The sequence below is a fragment of the Salarias fasciatus genome, unplaced genomic scaffold (genome assembly GCF_902148845.1).
Source record: "Salarias fasciatus unplaced genomic scaffold, fSalaFa1.1, whole genome shotgun sequence".
In the NCBI taxonomy this organism is placed as follows: domain Eukaryota; kingdom Metazoa; phylum Chordata; class Actinopteri; order Blenniiformes; family Blenniidae; genus Salarias; species Salarias fasciatus.
The window spans coordinates 1,748-23,229 of record NW_021941273.1 but is presented as its reverse complement, the minus strand read 5'-3'; the positions used below and the strand labels follow the sequence as shown (position 1 = coordinate 23,229).

General features: G+C 44.9%; 3 protein-coding genes across 3 annotated transcripts; 1 reads left to right on the top strand and 2 right to left on the bottom strand.

Annotated features, from left to right (window-relative positions):
- Positions 1–3,677: 3,677 nt before the first annotated feature.
- LOC115384661 (uncharacterized) lies at positions 3,678–6,035 on the bottom strand. Its single transcript, XM_030086899.1, has 3 exons — positions 5,652–6,035; positions 5,452–5,571; positions 3,678–3,785 (listed from the first exon to the last, which is right to left on the bottom strand). The coding sequence occupies exons 1-3, from the start codon at positions 6,033–6,035 to the stop codon at positions 3,678–3,680; spliced, it is 612 nt and encodes a 203-aa protein (XP_029942759.1).
- A 797-nt stretch (positions 6,036–6,832) lies between these two features.
- On the bottom strand, positions 6,833–10,991 carry cnpy4 (canopy FGF signaling regulator 4). Its single transcript, XM_030086910.1, has 6 exons — positions 10,806–10,991; positions 10,366–10,492; positions 10,143–10,239; positions 9,813–9,935; positions 7,610–7,727; positions 6,833–7,278 (listed from the first exon to the last, which is right to left on the bottom strand). Exons 1-6 carry the CDS (start codon positions 10,888–10,890, stop codon positions 7,160–7,162), a joined length of 669 nt encoding a protein of 222 aa, XP_029942770.1. The 5' UTR covers positions 10,891–10,991; the 3' UTR covers positions 6,833–7,159.
- A 986-nt stretch (positions 10,992–11,977) lies between these two features.
- Positions 11,978–21,158, top strand: LOC115384666 (calpain-5). The gene is made up of 13 exons (XM_030086909.1): positions 11,978–12,101; positions 12,547–12,850; positions 15,526–15,703; positions 18,055–18,476; positions 18,560–18,752; positions 18,845–19,026; positions 19,342–19,419; positions 19,510–19,939; positions 20,013–20,135; positions 20,211–20,407; positions 20,487–20,605; positions 20,696–20,832; positions 20,914–21,158. The coding sequence occupies exons 4-13, from the start codon at positions 18,280–18,282 to the stop codon at positions 21,088–21,090; spliced, it is 1,833 nt and encodes a 610-aa protein (XP_029942769.1). The 5' UTR covers positions 11,978–12,101; positions 12,547–12,850; positions 15,526–15,703; positions 18,055–18,279; the 3' UTR covers positions 21,091–21,158.
- The last annotated feature ends 324 nt before the right edge of the window (positions 21,159–21,482 follow it).

Genomic DNA, 21,482 nt, shown 5'->3' with positions numbered 1-21,482 from the left:
CACTTTAACATCAGCATGTTCATCATACTCCAGAGCTCCTGTTTTGATTAGGTTTTTATCAGAAACGTATGAATCAGATCATGATGGAAACACTTCAACAACAAAAACAGAATATTATGACGAAACTGTGATAGCAAGTGTCCGTTTAAATAATTTGGAATAAAGTTCATATTTATTTTAAACTCGTATTGCATCAGCCATTTTCTCTTGGCCTTTTTCACCATTCTTGTAGACACCATGGCTATTTTAATTTACAATTTATTTGCGGGGCTTCCATTTAGAGGAAAACGGTTTGCTGTTATGCAGTTTTGCATTAATTTAACTATAATGTTAGATTTAAAGATTAGATCTGTACTCCAGTGTTTGGACTATAATCTATATTTTTCAGCATGTTCCACATGAAACTGCAGGATATTTCTTGTGCATGCACTCCACATTGTTCATTTAACACATAGAATCATTGTTTTAATTGTTCACAAAGTAACAAAACAGTATTAATTAGTCTTAATCACTTAAATTTAACACTTTTATTCTGTTTTTGTCCTTTAATTGTAATAACATTGCCTTCTATTTAAAACAAAGAAAACTATTATGACTCATGAACAGTTTAATGTTCTTTCTGGTTTCTTAAAGGTATTCTTTTTTAAAATTGCTGTATTTTAAGGTTTGTTTTTTCCCCAGAACAGGTGACCTTGTAAATGAAGGGTCAACAGAGGAAGACGAACAGGTCGATCTGCCTCATAAACATCTCGGCCTTTCCAGGCAGTTCGTTCTTTTACAAGAAAAGCAGAATTTTAAGACTGAACTCAGCATTTCATGGTTTGTTAAATACATTTTACACAGTTCATATCCTCCGCCCTGAGGTTTGTCAGCGCCGCTGGGCGAAGCGGAGCCGCAGAGGAAGCTCAGAAAGTCTTATCTCCTGTCGCTCAGGCGAAGCTTTCTCTCCAAGTTTGCTTCAATTACCCCTCAGTGGAATAAAAGAGGGGGGGGGGGGGGGGGAGAAAAAAAATGTCTGAAGTTAATTGTGTGGAGTGGATCGTTCTCAGATGTGAAGCAAAACTGATACAGATGGAAATATTAGACAGGGAATCGAGGCGGTGGAGGAAGGGACGACGCTTGATTGGAGTAGAGGAAACGTTCCCAGAGAAAGACATAAAACTGATTGATGACTTCCCCCGAGGAATGTTTCCCCAGGTGTGCTTTCCCCGTGTGTGTGTGTGTGTGTGTGTGGTTACAGCACACTTAAGAAATGCAATTCTTGGACCCGGGACAAGTGCAATAAAGCAAATTGAGGGGTGAAAATGGCACGTTTATGCATCAATATCGTGCTTTGACAACATGAAAACAAGGGGTCCACCGGGCCGAGGCGCAGCACAGGCAGCTCGGGGTGCTTTAACAACCACAAACAGTAATTGATAACAGAAGTCAGGCCTTAAAATGCAATAAGGACGATGTTTAAGTGCTGGGTAAAACTCTTAAGGTGGTCCTCTGACAGGTGCCAAGCGTTCCCGCCTGCAGCGAGGAGTGAGCTCAGAGAAATCACAACAAACAAAATACCGCCGAGGAGCCGTTATGAGAGTCAGCGATAAGTCACCGTGGCAGGATCGGAGCATATTTCATGGATACGTGTCCCCGTCTGGCTGATGGATGAGCAGATATAAAGTGCATCTGTATGGAGGAGTGCGAGGCGGAATTTTGATCCAACACGTACAAAGAACCGCAAAAGCTGCATGGTGGCACAAACACGATGGGAAAAAACAGGAAAATATACATGAAAAATAATCAACATCTACTCAGTTATTGGAAACTTTAGGTAACTTGTAAGCAGATATTCAAATACTTGGTATTATACTAGAGAATCTTGCATCATGAGGATCTGAGCAAAAGAAGAAAAGTCCAGAATACAAGCTGCAGGAATGTTTTCCTCTGCACAGAGTGGAGGGTCTCTGAGGATCTCCAGCATTTGATAATAATCTCTGCACAGAGAGGTGACAGTTGAGGTGTTGTGAGCGTGAGACCCAGATGATCCGGCCGGGACGGGAACCCGAGTCCACAGCAGGACGTGCTGAAGGGACGACGTCACTCTGCTGGCCTGGAAACGAGTCCGGCCGGTCCCTCAGGAGGACGGGGGGGACCGGGACGTCCGTCTGGACCTCCGCTGCACGGAGCAGGCGAAGCCACGGACTGATAAATGAAAAGATCGTGTTTTTCTATCCTCCTGCACACAAGAGATGATCACAGAGCTTTTTGATATCGGCTTCAGATCCAGATGGCTGCAGGGAAACTTAAAACGTCTGGATTCCACTAATATCTCCAGAAACTCTTCCCCTCCCAGTAACATGCAGCCTTTTCTATTTGTTTTAATTAAATGGGGGAAAAAAAAAAGGTCTTTTGGAGCAAAAGAAATCTCACCTCAAGAGTTTTGGCTCTGAGATGTGATTGGCACTGAAGAACAGAGTGGAAAATGATGTTTTCCCCGAACGAGGAGGCAGAGCCTCGACTCCTCCAAAGGCTTTTCTCATCAGGCGGCGTCTGGCGGCCGCGCCGACGGTGATGAGGAGCAGACTGTTGTTCTGCAAAGAACAACATTTACCAATAAAACCCGGGTCGACCTGCTGAAACGGCCGATCAACGGCACAAGAGAAGATTAAAGCGGCTTTGCTCTCGGCAGCGTAATCAGGTTAAATAAATACTGCGGACGCTTTGACGGAGCGATGATGAAGAGCACCTGAGTCTCTGCTTCCCAGCCACGTCTTTTCTCCCTGTTGAAATACAAAGTGCTCAAAAATGTCCTTTAATAACAAACATTTGACACAGTGGCTGCTGCAGGGCGAACGCCAAAAGGATCAAGTTGTTCTTGAGCCAAGAGCAATTTCACATTTACCAAGCGGTGAACGTATAGAAGAAGTATTGATAATCAGGAGTCTTATCACTCAGACATTTCAAAAGAGGAACAATGCAACTGTATATATATATTTATTTCACATTCCTGCTTTTGTCCTGCTCATTGTGCAGGGCCAGGCTGTTTCTTTTCATTGCTAAACACACGTGGCAGCGAGCCAGAACACGCTGGAGGAATGCTGCAGGTTCCATCATAGAGCTGCACTGGTATTTACAGTAATGACGCTTTATTCAACCCAACGTCCCGGGGGGCTGCATCACAGGGAAAACACACACTCACACTGGTCGGTAGCACCGATCAGCTGCTCATTTAGGAGAAAACCCAGCCACGCACAGGGAGAACATGCAGACTACTGCACAGAACTGACTGGAGGCTACGACAGCATGCAGCCTCGATTCAACCAATCAGAACCTTAAATCCTGGAAATGTTTCCTCCGATTGAGCAAATATCAAATATTGAAAACATCTGAGAGCAGACGTGGTGCCAGCAAATGTTCAGATGAAATTAATTTACACGACGAGAGCACTCCATTTGATTTGATGTGAAATTAAACTTGAGTCCGGCCTCAGGCCTGTGCGCTTAATGACAGACAGTCGCTGTGTTTTCCTTCTCGTTTTATTAATAAACTCAACCAGAGAGCAGTCGTTTATGTACCTGGACCTAAAGTCTCCTCCCAGAGCAGCTCTGTGACAGTCAGACCTGTGGCTGATTTCTCCAAACTACCTGTTTTCATGTCTCCATCTCCACATCCAGTCCACTGAGCGCCTGTTGTTACTGCCCGGCGCCCCCTAGCGGCGGAGTCTGCCCACTGCCAGAGGCCTGGCTGGCCTGGCTGGACTCCAGACCGGCTTCATCCCTCTGCTGCTCACCTGGAACCTCCTGGAACACAGAGCAGAGGTCAGAGGTGAAACTCCCGACCTCCGGAGAAGAGCTGAAGATAATTCAGTCCCAAAACTATTTACAGGAAATTCTTTGTGCCGAGTGTTTTTAATATAAGAAATAAAAGTTGGATTGAGGAGATTAGGAATTTTGTTTTTGTTACATTCCTGCTTTCACCACAGAAAATTAAGAAAGAAAAAAAAACCCAACCAGCTGTTATATTTTATGAGTTGGTTTGTTAGAAATGTGCTTTGAGGGCAAGTTTTACAGGGAGAGAAACAAATATATATTACTCAATATCTGTTTACATCAGTAAGGCAACAATGTAAAATCCAGCAGGGAGAGTCTTGAAAAGAACATTTAACCACAAAACACATTTTTACTGTTTGAGTCTGATTCTTTTCTCACATTTATAAAGTCAAAAAATGATTGTTGTCCTTTTAACAGAACGAAAACTACACTTCCCTGCACATTTAAATGTTTTTTTTTAAATGTTTTTTTTTGTTTTGCCAGAGTCAATGACAAAATTAAAGTTAAATAATACAAACTAAAAGCAGCTATAGAAAACAGCATGTTGGAAAATGTAAACACTGTAGAAGTGAAAACTGATGTCTGCTGCAGTCAGCAATGAAAACTGCAGATATTTAAATGATAAAATACTGAGTCAACTTCTTTTACACATAAATGAAAAATAAAAAAAAAAACGTTTCTGGAGTGTACTCAAAAATACACACTATGATTCTCTCTGTTACATCGATCATGATTTAACTTGTAGGCCTATAATAGGCCTACAAGTTAAATCATGATCGATATAATAGTTTTATAAATGAAAAAATAACCCGGTTGGACTTATGTTTCATGTGTCATGTCTTCAAATGCAGAAAGTAAAAAGTCTGCAGAGAAAATAAGGATGTTTTATGAGTACAATTTAGAGCGTTGGACATACTTATGGAAATGTAGTGGGTTTTATCTGGTTACTTTGACATTTTTGGTTGTTTCAGTTGTTAGCCACTGTTTTTGCTATAAGATATATTTTTTTATATGATTTAATATCTTTAACTATTTTTTCTCATTTACCCATTTTAACAGTTTGGACTCATTTTGCTTGCTTTTTTTATTTCGGGTTATTTTAAAGTTTTTCAGCTGTTTTAGTTATTGAAAGAGTTGTACTTGTTTTAACCATTTTGGTTCTTTAAAAAATGTCTGTTCTTCCATATTTTGTACTGATTTTGAGCATTTTCTTTATTTTAGATTTTTTTTTAAACTTATTTTTATTGTTGCAATTTCAGCCAGTTGAGCTGCTCTACCTTTTTTCAGCCAATTTTAGCTTGAGGATAAGAGTTATTAAGAAAAGTACAATAAGCAAATAAAACCATTTTTTTTTTCTACATTATCTGATAGCTTATGGAGTCATTAGAGGAGCACCCCTCACATAAACAATAATTGCAGTGCAATGTGCTTTATAAATATAAAACTGCTTTCAGGAGAGAAATCATTGTGTTCTAACAGTGATTTATGTGTCATTTCAAGAGAAGCACGTCATTCATCCTGGCCTGTGCCATAAAACAACTGCTGTAATTGGTCCAGATATCCTGTAACTTGCCAGCTGTGCATGTACATACAGATGTGTCAGTGTGTTGCTGCACCTCGTGTAGTGACAGTGCACGGGGATGGCCGCCCCCCACCCCGGGAGGATGGCCGCCCCCCACCCCGGGAGGCTGCCCGCAGCGGGGGGAGGAGGCAGGAGCAGCAGCAGGTTGCTGTAAACCACCGCGGTCCCGCTCAGCTGGAAACACGGAGACGCGCCGTCAGCTGGCGCCGCTAGATGGCGGCATTGAGTCTGAGCGTGATGGTCGGTGGTTTTACCGTCAGCGTCCCTCCGCAGCGCCGCAGCGGGGCCCTGACGGACAGCAGCCCGGGCCCGGACAGCCGGGCGGTGCAGGGCGGGGCGGGGACGGGTCCGAGCCGCAGCCGCCGGGGCTCCGCGGCCAGCCCCGGGTCGAAGGGTGGCGCCCTGAGCAGCACCTCCATGCTGTCCTCGTGACATCTCACCTCCAGGCTGGCGCGCGTCAGCTCCTCACCTGCCGCAGGGAGCGCGCGCCCGCCGTCCTCGCGCCGGGACTCCGCTTCCAGAGCAGCGAGCTCGGAGAAGGTGAGGAAGAGAGGCTCGGTCTGGTACGAGTAGCCTCCAGCCGGAGGCAGGCCGCCGAGGAGGAGGAGGAGGAGGAGGACAGGAGGAAGAGGAGGCATGTCTGCTGCTCCGCGAGCCGAGCTGCCCTCAGGCCAGGCAGGAAACGCACACCTGGAATCAATCACCCGCTTAAAAAACCCGCAAACACAACCCTCCTCACAAATTCAAATATTTGCGCCTGTTCAAAAATAGCATAATTTACCCCGTTTTGGTGTCTCTTCCTTCAAAAAATATAGATCATGCTCAAAATATGGCATTTATTGAGTTAAAAGTTGTAAAATAAATTTAAAAAAAAGCTTACCTTCATTTTGAATAATTCAGTGAGATTTTAATATGTAAATTAAATATGCACATTATGTACAAAAAAATAACAGTGTTACTTTATTATTCCCAAACTGGGAAATTCTAGAAAATCATACCACATTAATCTGCAACAATAAACTAAAAAAAATGGATTATTTGTCTTTTAAGTTATGCAAGCTGACATAAGCCAAATATAAATGATGAGAGTTTCTTGTAGTATTTGATTTTACATGCAATCCATTCTCCTTTTTTTCCACTGATATCCTGTTCGGGGTGTTGGGAGTCATCCCTGCTAACTATAATAATTCAGCAGCAGTTCAGGGTCATAAATTAACTTCAAATTCATGTTTTTGACAGAAGTCACCACTAAATCCACCTGGTGAAGAACTGTGATGAAGAGCTGAAGAGATGGAGCCACTATGGGGCGAAGTGAAGCCAAAGGCTGAGAAAGAGTGAGTGCACGTTTTTGGATTGAGAGAGGAAACATGAAAATCTGCATTTGATTTAGCAACTTTTAGAGTTTTTTGAGGAAGCAAGAATCTGAACATCCAATAGTGTAAAAACAAAGTATTTTTATTCAACATGAAAATACTGTGCATATCAAAAGGTGCAGTTTAGAGTACAAATATACTGCTATGTAGCAGACTAATGGCAAAAGGAGAGTAACAGAGGTAACATTTCATATCAAACACTTCAATGTAGATTCACAATATAAACAATAAGAGCCTAATGTGGAGCCTCACATCCCCATCATGAAGGTCCACACGTTTCAGGAGTTACCCCCAAGTCTCAGTACCTCATTTTATTCTCTTCCTGTTAATTTTTCAGCCTGGGTCATCTGAACAGGAGGTGTAGCGTTGTCTTTAGCATTGTGTTCTCTCTAAAGTTCCCCCGCGTCGTGTGTCCCTTCTTCTTTTCCTTCCTGCGGTTGTGGAGTCGTCCCGTCCTCGGATCCTCCTTTGTTGGCCACTTCTCCTTTCCACATCTCCTTTAAACACTCTGGAGGACACACATTTCATAATAAAGTGGCTTAGGCTGCATGGTTTTAACAATTTAGGTGCTTTTATTTGCTAAATTATCAGTATCTTTATGACTGCCAGGTTGTAAAACAGTGAATTTCTGAACTTTAAGATCATAAACTTTAACTTTTCAACATTTTACTGTTGTTTATTGTTAAATATTTAGTCATTTTTGTTCTACAATAAATCAAAAATATCCATTAAAAGCCCCAGACAGCACACTTCTGAGATTAAAATTGAAATGGTAGCCAGAAATTACTACTTCATATTTGTTTTTTTAAATTGGTTCTCTGTGTTTTCTGCTGGCCCACCTCTGTCAGACGGCTGGAGGACGTGCTTCTCACACAGGAAGTTCTCCAGCCTCTGGTCCTGGTGGTGGAAGTACCAGTCCTCCACCACCTCCTCGAACTGCTCCAGCATCGTCTCACACTGATCAACAACAATACACACATGCAATTTAAAAGTGGCTGTGGCTAACAGAACACTACTAACAATAACTGACTGATTGTATTTGAAATATTTATGCTACTTTCAAGCAAAAATATCCACTGTCCTTCTAATCCTCCGATAAAAGGCAGGAGACTGGAGTCTATCACAGCCAACAGGGAGTTAAAGGAAGCGTACAACCTGGAGACATTTCCAGTTCCTGACAGAAGATCCCATTCATGAGTACAATCAACTTAGTTTCAACAGGAAAAAAAGAAAAGAAAAACAATGTGTCTGTACTGCAGTGGAAAGACAGAGCGTCCACACAGAAAGGAACAGATTCCAGCCCTGTTATCAGAAGTCAACAAGACAAAAGATGAATTTGTCCTCTGAAGTGTTTCCTGAATTTGCATATTTTTCATACAATGAATTGAAGTGACACTAAATTCCTTAAAATTTTACAATAAAACATTTACGTTAAACTGCCTTGCTGTGAAAGTGAGACTTAAAAGAAATCCAGATTTCTGTTTAAAAGAATACTCTGAAGATTTTGGACCCACGCCCTATCCCGATCATTTACAGAGTGAGATAAGCTCATAAATACCTTTTTTGTGTCCGTTCGTCCAGTGCCTGGCTAACAGCTGTTAGCATCGTAGTTAGCTTAGCTCAACTACGGCAGGTGAAGAGGAGACAGAGCCAGACTGAGAGAGTGGACAAAATCCTCCTTCCAGTGGTCCAGGGGACGGCGTATTAGCACGTGAAGTAAATCCCAACGGTTATAAAACTTTTTAAAAGACACGTTTTTTTTTTTCAATCCCTTAAAGGGGCTGTATCATGCAAAATTCACTTTTTGTATGTTTTAACCTTGTTATATGGCTATGTACTCACCAAAAACACCCCCAAAGCGTTTTTTTCCTTCGTGCCTGCCTGTTTGAGCTTTCCTAGTGTTTGTGCTGCTCGGAGAGGCAGCCCCTCCCGCACCGGTGAAAACGCTCCGTTTTCCCACGTTGACGTCACACTGTGAAGATGGCTCCCCTGAGCCCCCCTCCCGCAGGCCCTCGGCAATCAGCGTTGCTGCTTTTTGTGTCTCCGATTTCGAGGATAAACTTTGACCATCGTCTGAAAGCAACAGTCAAGCAAGAGCAAGAGTCTGAAGGGTCTGAAGGGTCTGCGCTTGGTGAGTTTCTCACAGGAAAAGAACTTTTCGCGTGTCTTTGCGTGTAGAGAAGCTAGAGCTAAAGAGCTAAAGCTAGCAAGCGTATTTGTTTTGAAGCGCTGATTGGTTGATGTACGCTGTCAGTCAAAGTCCACAGGGGGAGAGGCGGGATTTTCAGTGAAACAGAGCGTTTTCTCTTCCGGGTTTCAGAATTAGCCCCAGAAAATCTTTTATTTCACACAAAATGACTTTTCCTGAGCACCAAAAATAAACTATTACCATGTTAATGCCATTTCTAGGGTTTGGACTAGCTAAAAAAGCATGATACAGACCCTTTAAAATAGCGTTTTGATACACACAGATCTGCACAGGCATAGTGCGCTGCGGGAAGGATATACCAGGCGCACAGCGGCTGAGTCTACGCTTCTACTGCTGTGCTCCGGTATATCCTTCTGCGGAGCACTGCGCATGCGCAGGTCTGTGTGTATCAAAACATTATTTTAACAGATTGAAAAAAAACCCGCATCTTTTATAATGCTTTATAACCGTTCGGATTTACTTCACGTGCTAATACGCCGTCCCCTGGACCACTGGAAGGAGTATTTTGTCCACTTTCTCAGTCTGGCTCTGTCTCCTCTTCACCTGCCGTAGTTGAGCTAAGCTAACTACGATGCTAACAGCTGTTAACCAGGCACTGGACGAACGGACACAATAAAGGTATTTATGAGCTTATCTCACTCTGTAAATGATAGGGATAGGGCGTGGGTCCAAAATCTTCGGAGTATTCCTTTAAAGGACAGACACATTTTGCACAGTCTGATCTTTAAACTTTTGGAAATGCTGAACAACCCCCAGAAATGCACATAAGCTGAGCGGTCTTTGTTGATTTTCCGCTGGACACATGAAGAGTGAGCAGCGGCTGGTCTTCCTACCTGCTTCTTCATGTCCGACACCTCCACAGAGGGCTCGTCCCACAGCTCGAACGGCATGCCCAGGTCCACCTTCACGCCCTTGTGCACCAGATTCTTCAGAGTGGCCATGGTCTGACTGGTGCCCTGCAGCCACAGCATCAGTCATAAAGGTTTTCAAAATATGCAAAATACTTCAATGCTTCATATTAACCTTCAGTCCCTAAATATTAAACTGTATTTAAGTATATAGTTAAGTATAGTTGTGCCAAATCTATGCATACAGGATGATTTTAAAGTATTTGACCATGCACAAAAGTAATAATACACATTCTTATGTAAAGAGTGGATCACCTTGGCATATCGGAGGCTCCCAGGTCTCTCTGCGTGGACGCTGTACTGCAGGATGCGCTCACAGATGTTGTCCACAGCCTCAGTCAGCCGAGTCTCCCTGGACAGGGTTCAGAAACACACACAGAGGCCTGAGCGAGTTAGAAACATGAAGCTCAAACAGTCCAGACATCCACAGCCCCAATCACCAGAACAACACGAGAGGCGCACATCTGGATGAACGTACGAGGTGTTGTATTTGATCTTCCTCCTCCTCCTGCCCGTGTCCAGCACTTCTCCCACCTCCAGCACTTCTTTGGAGCGACCGGTTTTCTCCAGAGCCTCCTGCAGCTCCACAGTCAGAAACTTACACACTGACAAACACACAAGATGCAACTTTTTAACTTTATTCATTGCGTGAATGGGCCAGTTGTTACGGATTAACTGGCTTCCCTGTTAACTGGTGACCAACCTTCTCTAGCGTCCGTCGTAGCAAATGTTTAGAATAAGACAGACTCACAGAGGGTACGATACTTAGAAACGCGATTGTAAATGTGGTTGAATGGTCTTAACCAGTTTTTAGTATCTGCTGTTATTAAAGGGCGCAAAAGCAAAACGGTCACCAGTCAACAGGGAAACCACTTAATCCAAAACACCGGGTCGGGGGGAACGTAAACGACAGTTTACCTTCGCATTTATTCGGCAGCCTCTCGTCTTCGTCGGCTGAAAAGGAGCCGCACACCCACAGCGCAGCCAAGAGAAACACTCTCATCGCAACTGGCGGAGTTAAATACAGAGAAAATAAAACTTAAGCGACTAAAAGTTTAAACTTTAAAGTCTACCAGCCAGCCACGTCGGCATTTCTACGCATGCGCACTGTATCCAGACAGCCATGACTAATCGAATGCGAATGTATCGATGTCAGGGAAGATAGTTGATGTAGTATTATAGATTAATCAGAACTTGTAGAAGCCATCAACTGCTGTTCTTTAAAAATGTGCTATTAAAATAGTCGGACTTGAATAATGAAATTTAAAGTAATTCTACTCTTTAAGCAACATCTTTGTGGATTACTTCTGAGAAAAACTTTGAGAGACAACGTTAAGAACAATGATCTTTGGATTTACACACAGTCTTGGGGTTTTTTGGTGGACTGGTGCTGCTTCAGCTTGCAGTTTCAAACTTTAATTCTCTTGCTGAAAGATGCAGCTCTGACTTCTCCCACTGCTTTAATGAAACAATATTCTATGTAATTCTAGAGCACAAGTTTTTATTTTTGATGGATTAAACTTTTTTCTCTTTAGGATGGCATGCTGCTTATTTTTCTCCTCAATGCTTACTTTGCAAGCTTGCCTTTTTGTAAATTGCAGACACTGTTAAATAAAAATTTTAAATAGAATTTTAAGTAAATGATACACTTTTAATGTAAATATTTAAACGTAATAGTTTTTGTGATATAAATGAATTAAATACTGAAAAAAGTTATACCTCTTAAAATCCAGATCTTTATGACTCCCCCACCTCCACCACCTTTTTAACCTAGCTGCATTTTAATGTATTGTTTATCTTTTCCTAATAATATTAACAATTCTTTTATCCTCAAACAATCTCTCTTATTTAATAAAACATTTCAGCTGGAATACCAAAGAGTTTGTGGTTTGCGGTGTTGCTATATGCTGACAGATAAGAGTAAATGTATATAAAGAAGTGGGGATAATTGGCTTGATATTCAGCAGCGAAGCAGTTAAAATAGAAGGTGCTGGCCTCTTGCTTTCTCAGGTGTCATGAGCAGCACACTCACCAGCAACAGATACTCCCAGACCATGAGGGAGAAGACAGAGAGGAGAAGAGGCTGAAGAGATCAGGCAGGAAACGAGAAGACCGGGAGTCAGAGGTCTGGAGGAATGAGGACGGAAAGGAGGAAGGATGAGAGATGAAGAGAAGACAGGACATCCAGCAACACAAATGAGAGGAGCCCAGGCAGTAAGAGCACACAAACACAAACACACACTTTCCAAAAAACACACATCTGTTTATGTTCTCATGCAGCATATCCGTTTGGAAGCAGGTTTCAGAGGAAGAAGTGTTCAGGACTGTAGATTTTGCTGCTTTTCCAGCTGAGGGTTTATAATTGTGTTATGTCACTTTGCTGTGGCGACTGTCTGCCTATTGTCTGAGCCGAGGGAGATAAAGTTACACAGGGGTGCACACACACACTCACACACACACACACACACACACACACACACACACACACACACACACACACACACACACACACACACACACACTCACGCCTCAGCCGCAGGTGCTGTTACGTATTCCCCGCTGACAGGAGACAGTGTGAGAAAATACACACACACACACACACACACACACACACATATATGCACACACCAAGCCTTCAGATTCTGTGTTTTCCATCCAGGTCCAGTGTAACAGCCCGCCCAGTGAGCACACAGAGTTACAGACCTGCAGGAAACGCAGCAGAGCCTCCTGAGGAGCGGAGGAAGAAATACTGAAGCCAGATGCTTTTGTTCAGAGAGCCTTCAAGAGCCGAGACAAAGAAGACGGAGAGGACACGTGCTGTCTCTGTTTCATGACAGCGAGCGAGCGGAGGGCTCCCAGGAAATGATGAAAAGGGAGATACGAGACTAAAATCCACGACCGGGGCCTCGGATACAGTTTCAACTCAGGAAGGCAGGAGGAGAAACATCTACTGTGACTGAAAGGTAAAACATCTGATCGGATCTCAGCTGCTGTTGATGTCTCATGTAAAGCTATAGTTTTTTTTTTTTTTTTAAGTTGTCAGGATTCATGTTTCAAGGAGTCTATTGTCATTTACACAGAAAACAGTAATTAAAATCCTGACTTTGCAAGTTCGATTCAAAGAAATGGAATAAACTTAAATAAAAGAACAAATCTAACTTTTAAAATTAGGTTATTAAAATAGGGCAGATACTAGTCTGAATATAGATGTTAAGTTTTGTTTCATAAAGTGTCAGTGCAGTTTTATGAATTTCATCATGTGTGTTTTAATGAGGTGAAGCATGTTTAAACAACATGCAGGTGAATGTATTGATCACTGAGACAGATGATCCTGGAGGAGTGAGGGAGTGTGAGCATGGAAACTGGAGAATAATGCACCTTTAAGTTAATGAAGCCATCAGACACTGTTAACGCCCAGCTATATGTGTTCTGTCGCAGAAGTTTAGAAAAATAGCCGCGTGTCTGTCTGCGCCACAAATAGCTTAAAGTCAATCATTTTGAACTAACAATAGAACTGACCTCATTTGAATTGCTTGTTGTAAATACATTAGTCATAAATAGAAGTTCCTGGTTTTTTTTTTTAACTTGTCTGAGGTTGACAAAACAATTCCCAAAATACTGACTTTAATCTTTCAGTCCTGCTTTTTCCACACGTATTGCAGAGATATTTGTCCTGTTTTACCTGCAGCAGAGACCACGAATCAAAGTCTTCATATTCTCAACATACATGTTAAATTAAACAAATGCACATTTTTCCCCCTAAATATAAAAAAAAGTAATTAATGGGAATTCTTTACTTGTAGTGCTTCTGTCTGTTAATGTAGGTTTATAACATGAATATTGTTTAATAACAGTTACTCAGACGAGGACCTATTTTGTACATATACAACAATATTTTATTTTTGCTTTGTAGAATGAAACATTCTGTCGAAGCTGGACATTAAACACAAACGCTTCAGCTTTGGCAAACTGTGAATTTAAAAAGCGTACATGAAATGAATCTAAAGCGAGGGCTGACATGTTATCTGCCGTGAATTCTGACTCAACGCTGCTCCACGCCACGAGCACGCACCGCTTCAGGCCTGCATCTGTCAGGGTGTTCAACTTCAAAATCCTGAACTGATTCCTGGTACAAACACCCAAGTGTTTGTTCTTTTGGGGGGGGGTCAAATGTGGCTGCAGTGATCTTTCTCTTATCTCTATATATTTAGATTAATCTAATTTGAATGATTAATGTTGTTTTAACTGTAAAACAAAAAGCAAAAAAACTGGCTTTTCTAGTACAACAAAATCAAGACAGTAATTATAAAAAAAAGTAAAAATCATGAAGTTTGGACAGAAAGACGTGAATTAAAGTCAGTCTAAATCTAAAACTATTCAAAGCGGGCGTTCAAATAGAGGCTCTATGAGCTGTTTTCCTACTTTTCCTGCTTCTCTGCATAAATCTGATACAAACATAAACTGACCGGAGTGGTATCTGCCAGCAGAAGCACCCGCAGCAGGTTTCATCAGTGCTGCATGTCCCCGATCTGACCCCCGCGGTGGTAGAACACACATACACACACACACACACACACACACACACACACACACACACACACACACACACTGCTGACTCATTGACCCCAGGAGTTCATATCACTGATGATTAAAATGGTACCATTACCCTACTGCTGTCTTCACCCCGTCCCCTTCGCATGCGCGCGCACACACACACACACACACACACACACACACACACACACACACACACACACACACACACGCTCAGTCTTGTATTTCTATCCTTGTGGGGACCGTCCATTGACTCCCATTCATGTCTAGCCCCTAACCCTGACCCTTACCCTAACCCTAACCCACACCACAACAAAACCTAACCCTAAAGAAATGTTTTTGCACTTTTACTTTTTTCAGTAACAACAACATGGTCAAGAAAACACTGTTTCTCCTACTTAGGACCGGAAAAAGGTCCCCACAAGGCACGTCGTTCCACGTTTTGCTATCCTTGTGGGGACATTTGGCCCCAACAAGGATAGAAATACAAGAACGCACACACACACACACACACACACACACACACACACACACACACACACACCGTGGCTGCCAGGACCTACGCACAGCTTCAGGTGTCCGGTCTGTGCAGGCGAAACAAATTTTCAGGGTTTAAATGTGCAGCCCGAGTGTCATGATGACCGTTGATACTCAGTTTGGTTTTAAACCTTTAATTTAAATGTAAGAACTGATTAATTTACCTAAAAACCAATTTATTTTCTTTTACCAAAAGTCTGTAATGGCAGGTGTGAGTTGTTCAGTGTCCAGTCAGACTGACATAGAAACCTTTATTCAGGAGAGCGATCCAAACAAAATATGTGAAATTGGTGAAATTATTAAAGCAAATCAAACAAGAAAATGTCCTGCAGCTGCCAGTAAATGTTAATCTCTCTTTTCCTTGTCAATTCAACTGACATAAACTTGCTTTAAGTGAGAGATTTGTTCAATATGTGAAGAATCTTTTGACATATTTTGTACCTCATCTCATCTGCCTTCATGTCAGAAAGGCTAAAAGACAAGTGAATGTTTTCTCTGGACACATTAAGAAAAGAAAACGCTGCAGTCTCAATCTTCTTTCCTGCAGCTTTAACCACAAAATGCCAGAGAGCGTGACGGCCTTCCAGGACCAGAGCTTCCACAAGCTGAGGCGGGCCTGCCTGCGCCGGGGGGCGCTCTTCAAGGACCCCCTGTTCCCCGCCACGCTCCAGTCCCTGTTCTACAAGCGGGACCCCCCTCCGGGCCTGACCTGGAGGAGGCCCAGGGTGAGTCCAGAGCGCCGGGCGGAGGGACCTCCTCTCACCTTGCTGAGGTCAACTGATTCCACCGATTCACGCCGCTCGTCACATGATTTTCTACTCCAAACAACTGCAAATAGTTCCTTTATAAATACTCCTCCTCCTCCCACGTCTAAACGGAGTGGCTGCCTCGACATGCCACAGTTCAACAGATTGGGTTAATTAAGGCTCTTTCTATTATCAGAGAGCGCGGCGGCGAAACCCTAAACCGGCCGACGACGAACGTCTATATCAGTGTGATTGTATGGCACACAGTCGAGCTTAGAAAGAGATGTAAATAGCCCAGGTGTTTTTAGCGCGGCGCTGTGATGGGCGTAGCGTATTGTAGCAACACCGAGGCAGGAGGCCGTAAATACAAGCAGGGAAATCTGAGGTCAAAGTCAAGGTTGACGAAAACACACATGGAGTAAAGGTAGAGGAATAAAGATGGGTGACGTGGAGATGTGTTTGCGCAGAACTTGTACCTTGCTGCCTCGGTCTTCTGGGTATTCCCCGTCAGTCGTTCCAGAGGTTTATGTGACGTGTGTCGGTGTTCTTAATGTGAAACCGCGCTGGCCGTTGATCTGCTGACTCGGTCCAGGACAGGAAGAGTTAATGGTATTGTGTTCCTAATGGCCCGCTCAGGTATTTAAAGCCTGTATCAACGGGGAGTCGGATGATCGGCGGACATCTGCCGCCTCGCTCTGCTCACACACACACACACACACACACACACACACACACACACACACGAACACACAAAACCCGCGCTTTGCTATCATAACTGAGGCCCGGCTTCCGCCGTCGTTATGGCCGCCGTATCATCCAGGAGAAGGTCGACATCTCATCTCGAGTTACAGCTGACCGCTGAGAGTGTGTCCATCTGTCTGTGTGTGTGTGTGTGTGTGTGTGTGTGTGTGTCCAGCAGCACTTCTACGGTTACCGGACCCTGTCCAAATTGAGATCAACAGGACCACACAGACAGGATCTGTCTCCTCAGCAGTGCTCTGACACTCTCACTGAATCAGGCCTCATAAAACACTGAGACGAGTCCAGCTCCTCCAGCACTGACAGCCCAGGTTGTTCTACTGTCACGTCAAACTTTGTATTGATCGGTTTTGAAACTGATGGTCGTTCAGCAGAATAAATGACCCACGTGCTCACAGTGTGGAGTAGGTTGAATCGCTCCTGGGGGGTGGAGCGGAGGTGGCCCCTGAACTGAAATACAGCCCAGTTTTATCTTGAGTGGAGTGGGCTGGTAAAATAGAGCCACAATAACCTTCAAATTTAAAGTTTGAAAATGTTCTTTGTTGTTGTGTAGCGTATGCGTGATGGAAATGTCGATATTACCACTGAAAATGACAATTTCAACCAAAAGGCCATTTTAACGAAGCCTTCTGGAGCAACATACAGTGAAATGTCACCAAAAAAAAAAAAAAAAAAAATGTCCTATAGCTGTGCGTTGTGCATGTTTTTAAAACTCACCCTGACAGCATGGCTTTGAGAAACGGGATGGATATCTTTGATATCGTTCAGTATTTCATGCCGATATCCCAGCTCGCCTCTGATTGCTGTGTTGTGTCTGCTACTCCTGGGAAACTGGTTAAAAATATCAACGCTTTCTTTGAAATTGTTAAAGTTTCCCTTTTGGCTTGGCAGGCCAGATTGGAGACTGTTGTGAGCCAGTTTTGTCCCACATGCCTTATGTGTGTCAATTTACACATTGTTGTGTTTACTTTTATATTTTATTTTTCATTTTTCCATGCATTACTCCTAAGGTCACAAAACAAATGTGTAGTTTTCATCCTAATCGCCATCTAGTACCGATTTGTGACGTGACATTGTGGACATTCACCCTTTCGATGAGGACATGAGGGAGGACGGAAGTTTGGAAACACCTAAATAAAAGCCTGAATCTTGTCTTTTCAACATGACTTTTTCATTTATTCGTCTACATGACTTGTCATTGAGACATTTTTTCCATTCAGCCCAGAACTTTACGGGTTTTCTTCTCTCCCACTGCAGTCATCCAGTTGTTCTTCATCCTGTAACGTTCTAATAAAACTAAGGCTGACTGTTCAGCGACGACCCATCAAGCTGAGTGGAGTGTTCAGCAGCTTAACAGCTGCATATATACTTTATCTGAAAGTGTGCTGCTCTGAGTCCTTTTGATGTATAAATAATCCGCTGTTGCTGACAGTGTCAGAGTGACGTTTATAGCTTGTTGTGCTCCGGTCGGCTCTTCTGAAATAAGATTCCCATTATTGGCCCCGTCCTCGTTCACTTGATGCACCTTTTAATAAACACCTCGTTTCTTTTTATTACCGGCCTCTCTTCAGGAGATCTGCAAGGATCCGCGTCTCTTTGTGGACGGAATCAGCACTCGAGACCTGCACCAAGGCAGTCTGGGTAACTGCTGGATGGTGGCGGCCATCTCCTGCCTGGCGTCGGAGCCCTCGCTGTGGAAGAAGGTTGCTCGTCTGTAAACTGTGTTGAGTGTTCGTCTGTAGCGAGACGGTAGAGTGTTGGGTGCTTCGTCCCGCTCCCAGGTGATTCCCGACCACATGGATCAGGAGTGGAACCCCAAGCGCCCCGATCTGTACGCGGGGATCTTCCACTTCCGCTTCTGGCGGCTCGGCCGCTGGGTGGACGTGGTGGTGGACGACCGGCTGCCGGTCAGCGCCGACGGGGCGCTGCTGTTCTGCCGCTCGGCCACGCCGCGGGAGTTCTGGAGCGCCCTGCTGGAGAAGGCCTACGCCAAGTGAGAGGGAATAGGAAACACGAGATGCCTTTTCATTTTTGGACCCATCAAACGAATCGATTGGTCCGACTCTCTCCCGTCAGACTCAACGGCTGCTACGAGGCCCTGGAAGGAGGAAACACCACCGAGGCCCTGATCGACTTCACCGGCGGGGTTTCGGAGCCTCTCAGTCTGGACCGGGAGGCCCTCGGCGCGAACGCCGACCAGCGCCGGGCGTTCTTCCAGACATTGGCAAAGATCCACGAACGCAAGTCCCTCATCACCTGTTCTATACGGGTAAAGCTTTTCATCAGAGATCCTCTGACAGTTTATAAGCTGATGAGTAAGTGGGGGAAATAAAAAAGTTGTTGTTTTTGACGTTTTTCCAGCCTGCAGAAGGAGAAACGGTGGAGTCGGTGTTGGACTGCGGCCTCGTGCGGGGGCACGCCTACGGCATCACGGCGGTGAAGAAGCTGAGGCCTCTGAAGAACGCCGGGACGCCCCGCCTCTTTATGGTGCGCATGAGGAACCCGTGGGGAACCACGGACTGGACGGGCGCCTGGAGTCAGAGGTGAGGCTGCTCCGAACGGCCGGGCGCCACATGGCGGACTGATCAGGAGCTTTGTTGGAGCTCTGAGAGTCAAACCTTCGGCCGATGGTTAACGGTTGTCAGTCAACGTTTTACAGTGTTTCTGGACATTTTCTGACGTTTTACGACGGCTCGGGAATAGATTTAGCAGGAGCCGTCTGCCGCTCAGATTATAGAAATCTGACAAAGTTTAAAAATGGACAAAATGGACCAATAAAAGTTTCCAGAATGACACACGGCTTGTGTTTTTTAGTAAATGGTACAGTTCTACTTTTTGTCTTGGAACCCCCCCTGCAGGTCAGAGCAGTGGCAGCAGCTCAGCCGAGCGGAGAGGGAGAAGATGGGGCTCCTGGTCCGTGACGTTGGGGAATTCTGGTAATCTGTATTTTTTAATTTCTTCATAAATGTTGGCAGAAAGCTTGTCTTCTAGTCCAGCTGATCTTTTCCTGACGCCCTCGTCCTCAGGATGGACTTCGAGGACTTCTGCCGCTACTTCACGGATGTGGTGGTGTGCCGCCTGGTGGAGAAGCCCCTGCTCTGGCCTCGCTCTCACTGGAAAGAGGTGCGCTGCTACGGGGAATGGGCGCCGGCTCCCTCCTCCGCCTCCGGAGCGCCGCCCTTCACCGTGCTGCGGAGCGGCTGCACAACCACCCCGAGCGCAAACAACCTCAAACCCGGAGGGACCGAGCAGCGAGGGAACCGAAAGGAGGCTCAGCTCCGGGAGAGTCAGCAGGAGAGAGGGAAGAACGGAAGGTCTCATTCTGAAAAGACGGTGAGAAAATCGCAAGGGCAGGACGTCAGAGAGGAGACTGACGTCTGGGAGGCGCCGATGGATAAGAGGAGTCGGTGTGGCGGGTGCATCAACCACAGGGACACGTTTCTACACAATCCACAGGTAAATAAGTAGGGGAAGGTGTAGAACTTTACTGAAGACAAGAATGATGAGCATGAGCTGTGGTGTTTTCCAGTTCATGTTCGAGCTGCGGGGCAGAGAGGAGGAAGTGCTCATCTGCCTGCAGCAGGAGGACCGGAGGAGCAGGAGGAGGAACGGAGGAGGAGAGAACCTGCCGATCGGCTTCGAGGTCCTGAAGGTCAGTTGAAAGTCAGCTACGAACAGACGTTTCCCCTCAGCTCCTGAGCCGATCACACAGCTGCCTCCCCGTCAGGTGGAGGTGAACCGCTGCAGCCGGGTGCAGAGCGTGGTAGAGCAGGCGGCCAGCTCCGTCTACATGGACTCCCGCAGCGTCACTCTGAGGGCGGCCATGGCGCCGGGCCGCTACGTGGTGCTGCCCACCACCTTCCTGCCGGGCGCCACCGGCCGCTTCTTACTGCGCCTCTTCTCCCATTGTCACGTCAGACTCAGGTGACGGGAGGGGTTCCCAGAATGTCTTATTTCTTATTTATTTTCACCTGCATATTCAGTTCTTCTTTTACCTGTGCAGGGAATTGAGGGAGGACTTGCCTTCTCCCTCTGCTCTCCATTGTTTCCTACCTCAGCCCTCAGTGGTGACGACAGTCCACCTCCGCAGGGCCTCCGGACTCAGTCCTCCCAAACAGACAGGTGACTGCGCGGCACATCCTCCGCTTTATTCAAACACTGCATGTTAAAGGCTTCTCGTCATTCCTTCCCCTCTGTCACCGTCGCACACAGCTCCAGATGTTTACGCAGTGGTGCGTTGTGAAAACGACGCCATCAGGACTCGGGTGTTCAAGGAGGAAGGAAACCCAGAGTTCAACCTCAGAACCATCTTCTACAGGAGATACCCTGACGCGCACATCTCTGTTGAGGTTCGACTTTTTGCGTAGGACACACACACACCCGCGGACGCGAACACACACAGTCTGAACCGGACTTGCGTGTGTGTTCAGGTGTGGAGCAGAGGCCTGCTGTGGGACTCTCTGCTCGGGGAAGCTCATCTCCACACGGCGGAGTCCGAGAGGAGCCGCAGCCACGTCATCGACCTGAGAGGCGGCCAATCGCATTCAAGATTCAGGGCTTGCATCTTTCTAGAGACTTCCTCCAGTGTTTGCCTCACAGACTTGTGACAGCGTCACTGCAACATCTGTCCAGCTGCTGAAAGAGTGAAACTGTGTTAAATAGGTTGTAACAAAGGTGCTTCACGGGCTTCTGTTTTTATGGTTTGCATTTTCTCTTTTCTCTTAGATAGTTTAGAAGAAAATCTACTTTCTGTTGATGATCTGCTGGTCAGATTTCCACATGTCTTCCATGCTGGCATCAGTTGAACACCAAACTGAAAAAGCTGTCAAAATCTGAATTTGTGTTAGTTTATAGTATTTATAACTAGTGCTTTTGTTTTTTTTTTTTTTCAGCAGTTAGCGTTGGTGTTATTTATTGCCAATAATTCTGTTGTTGGTAAAATTTGCATTTTTTATTAATTAAATAATCTGCATTGTGTGATTGTCTCTTTTCATGATGT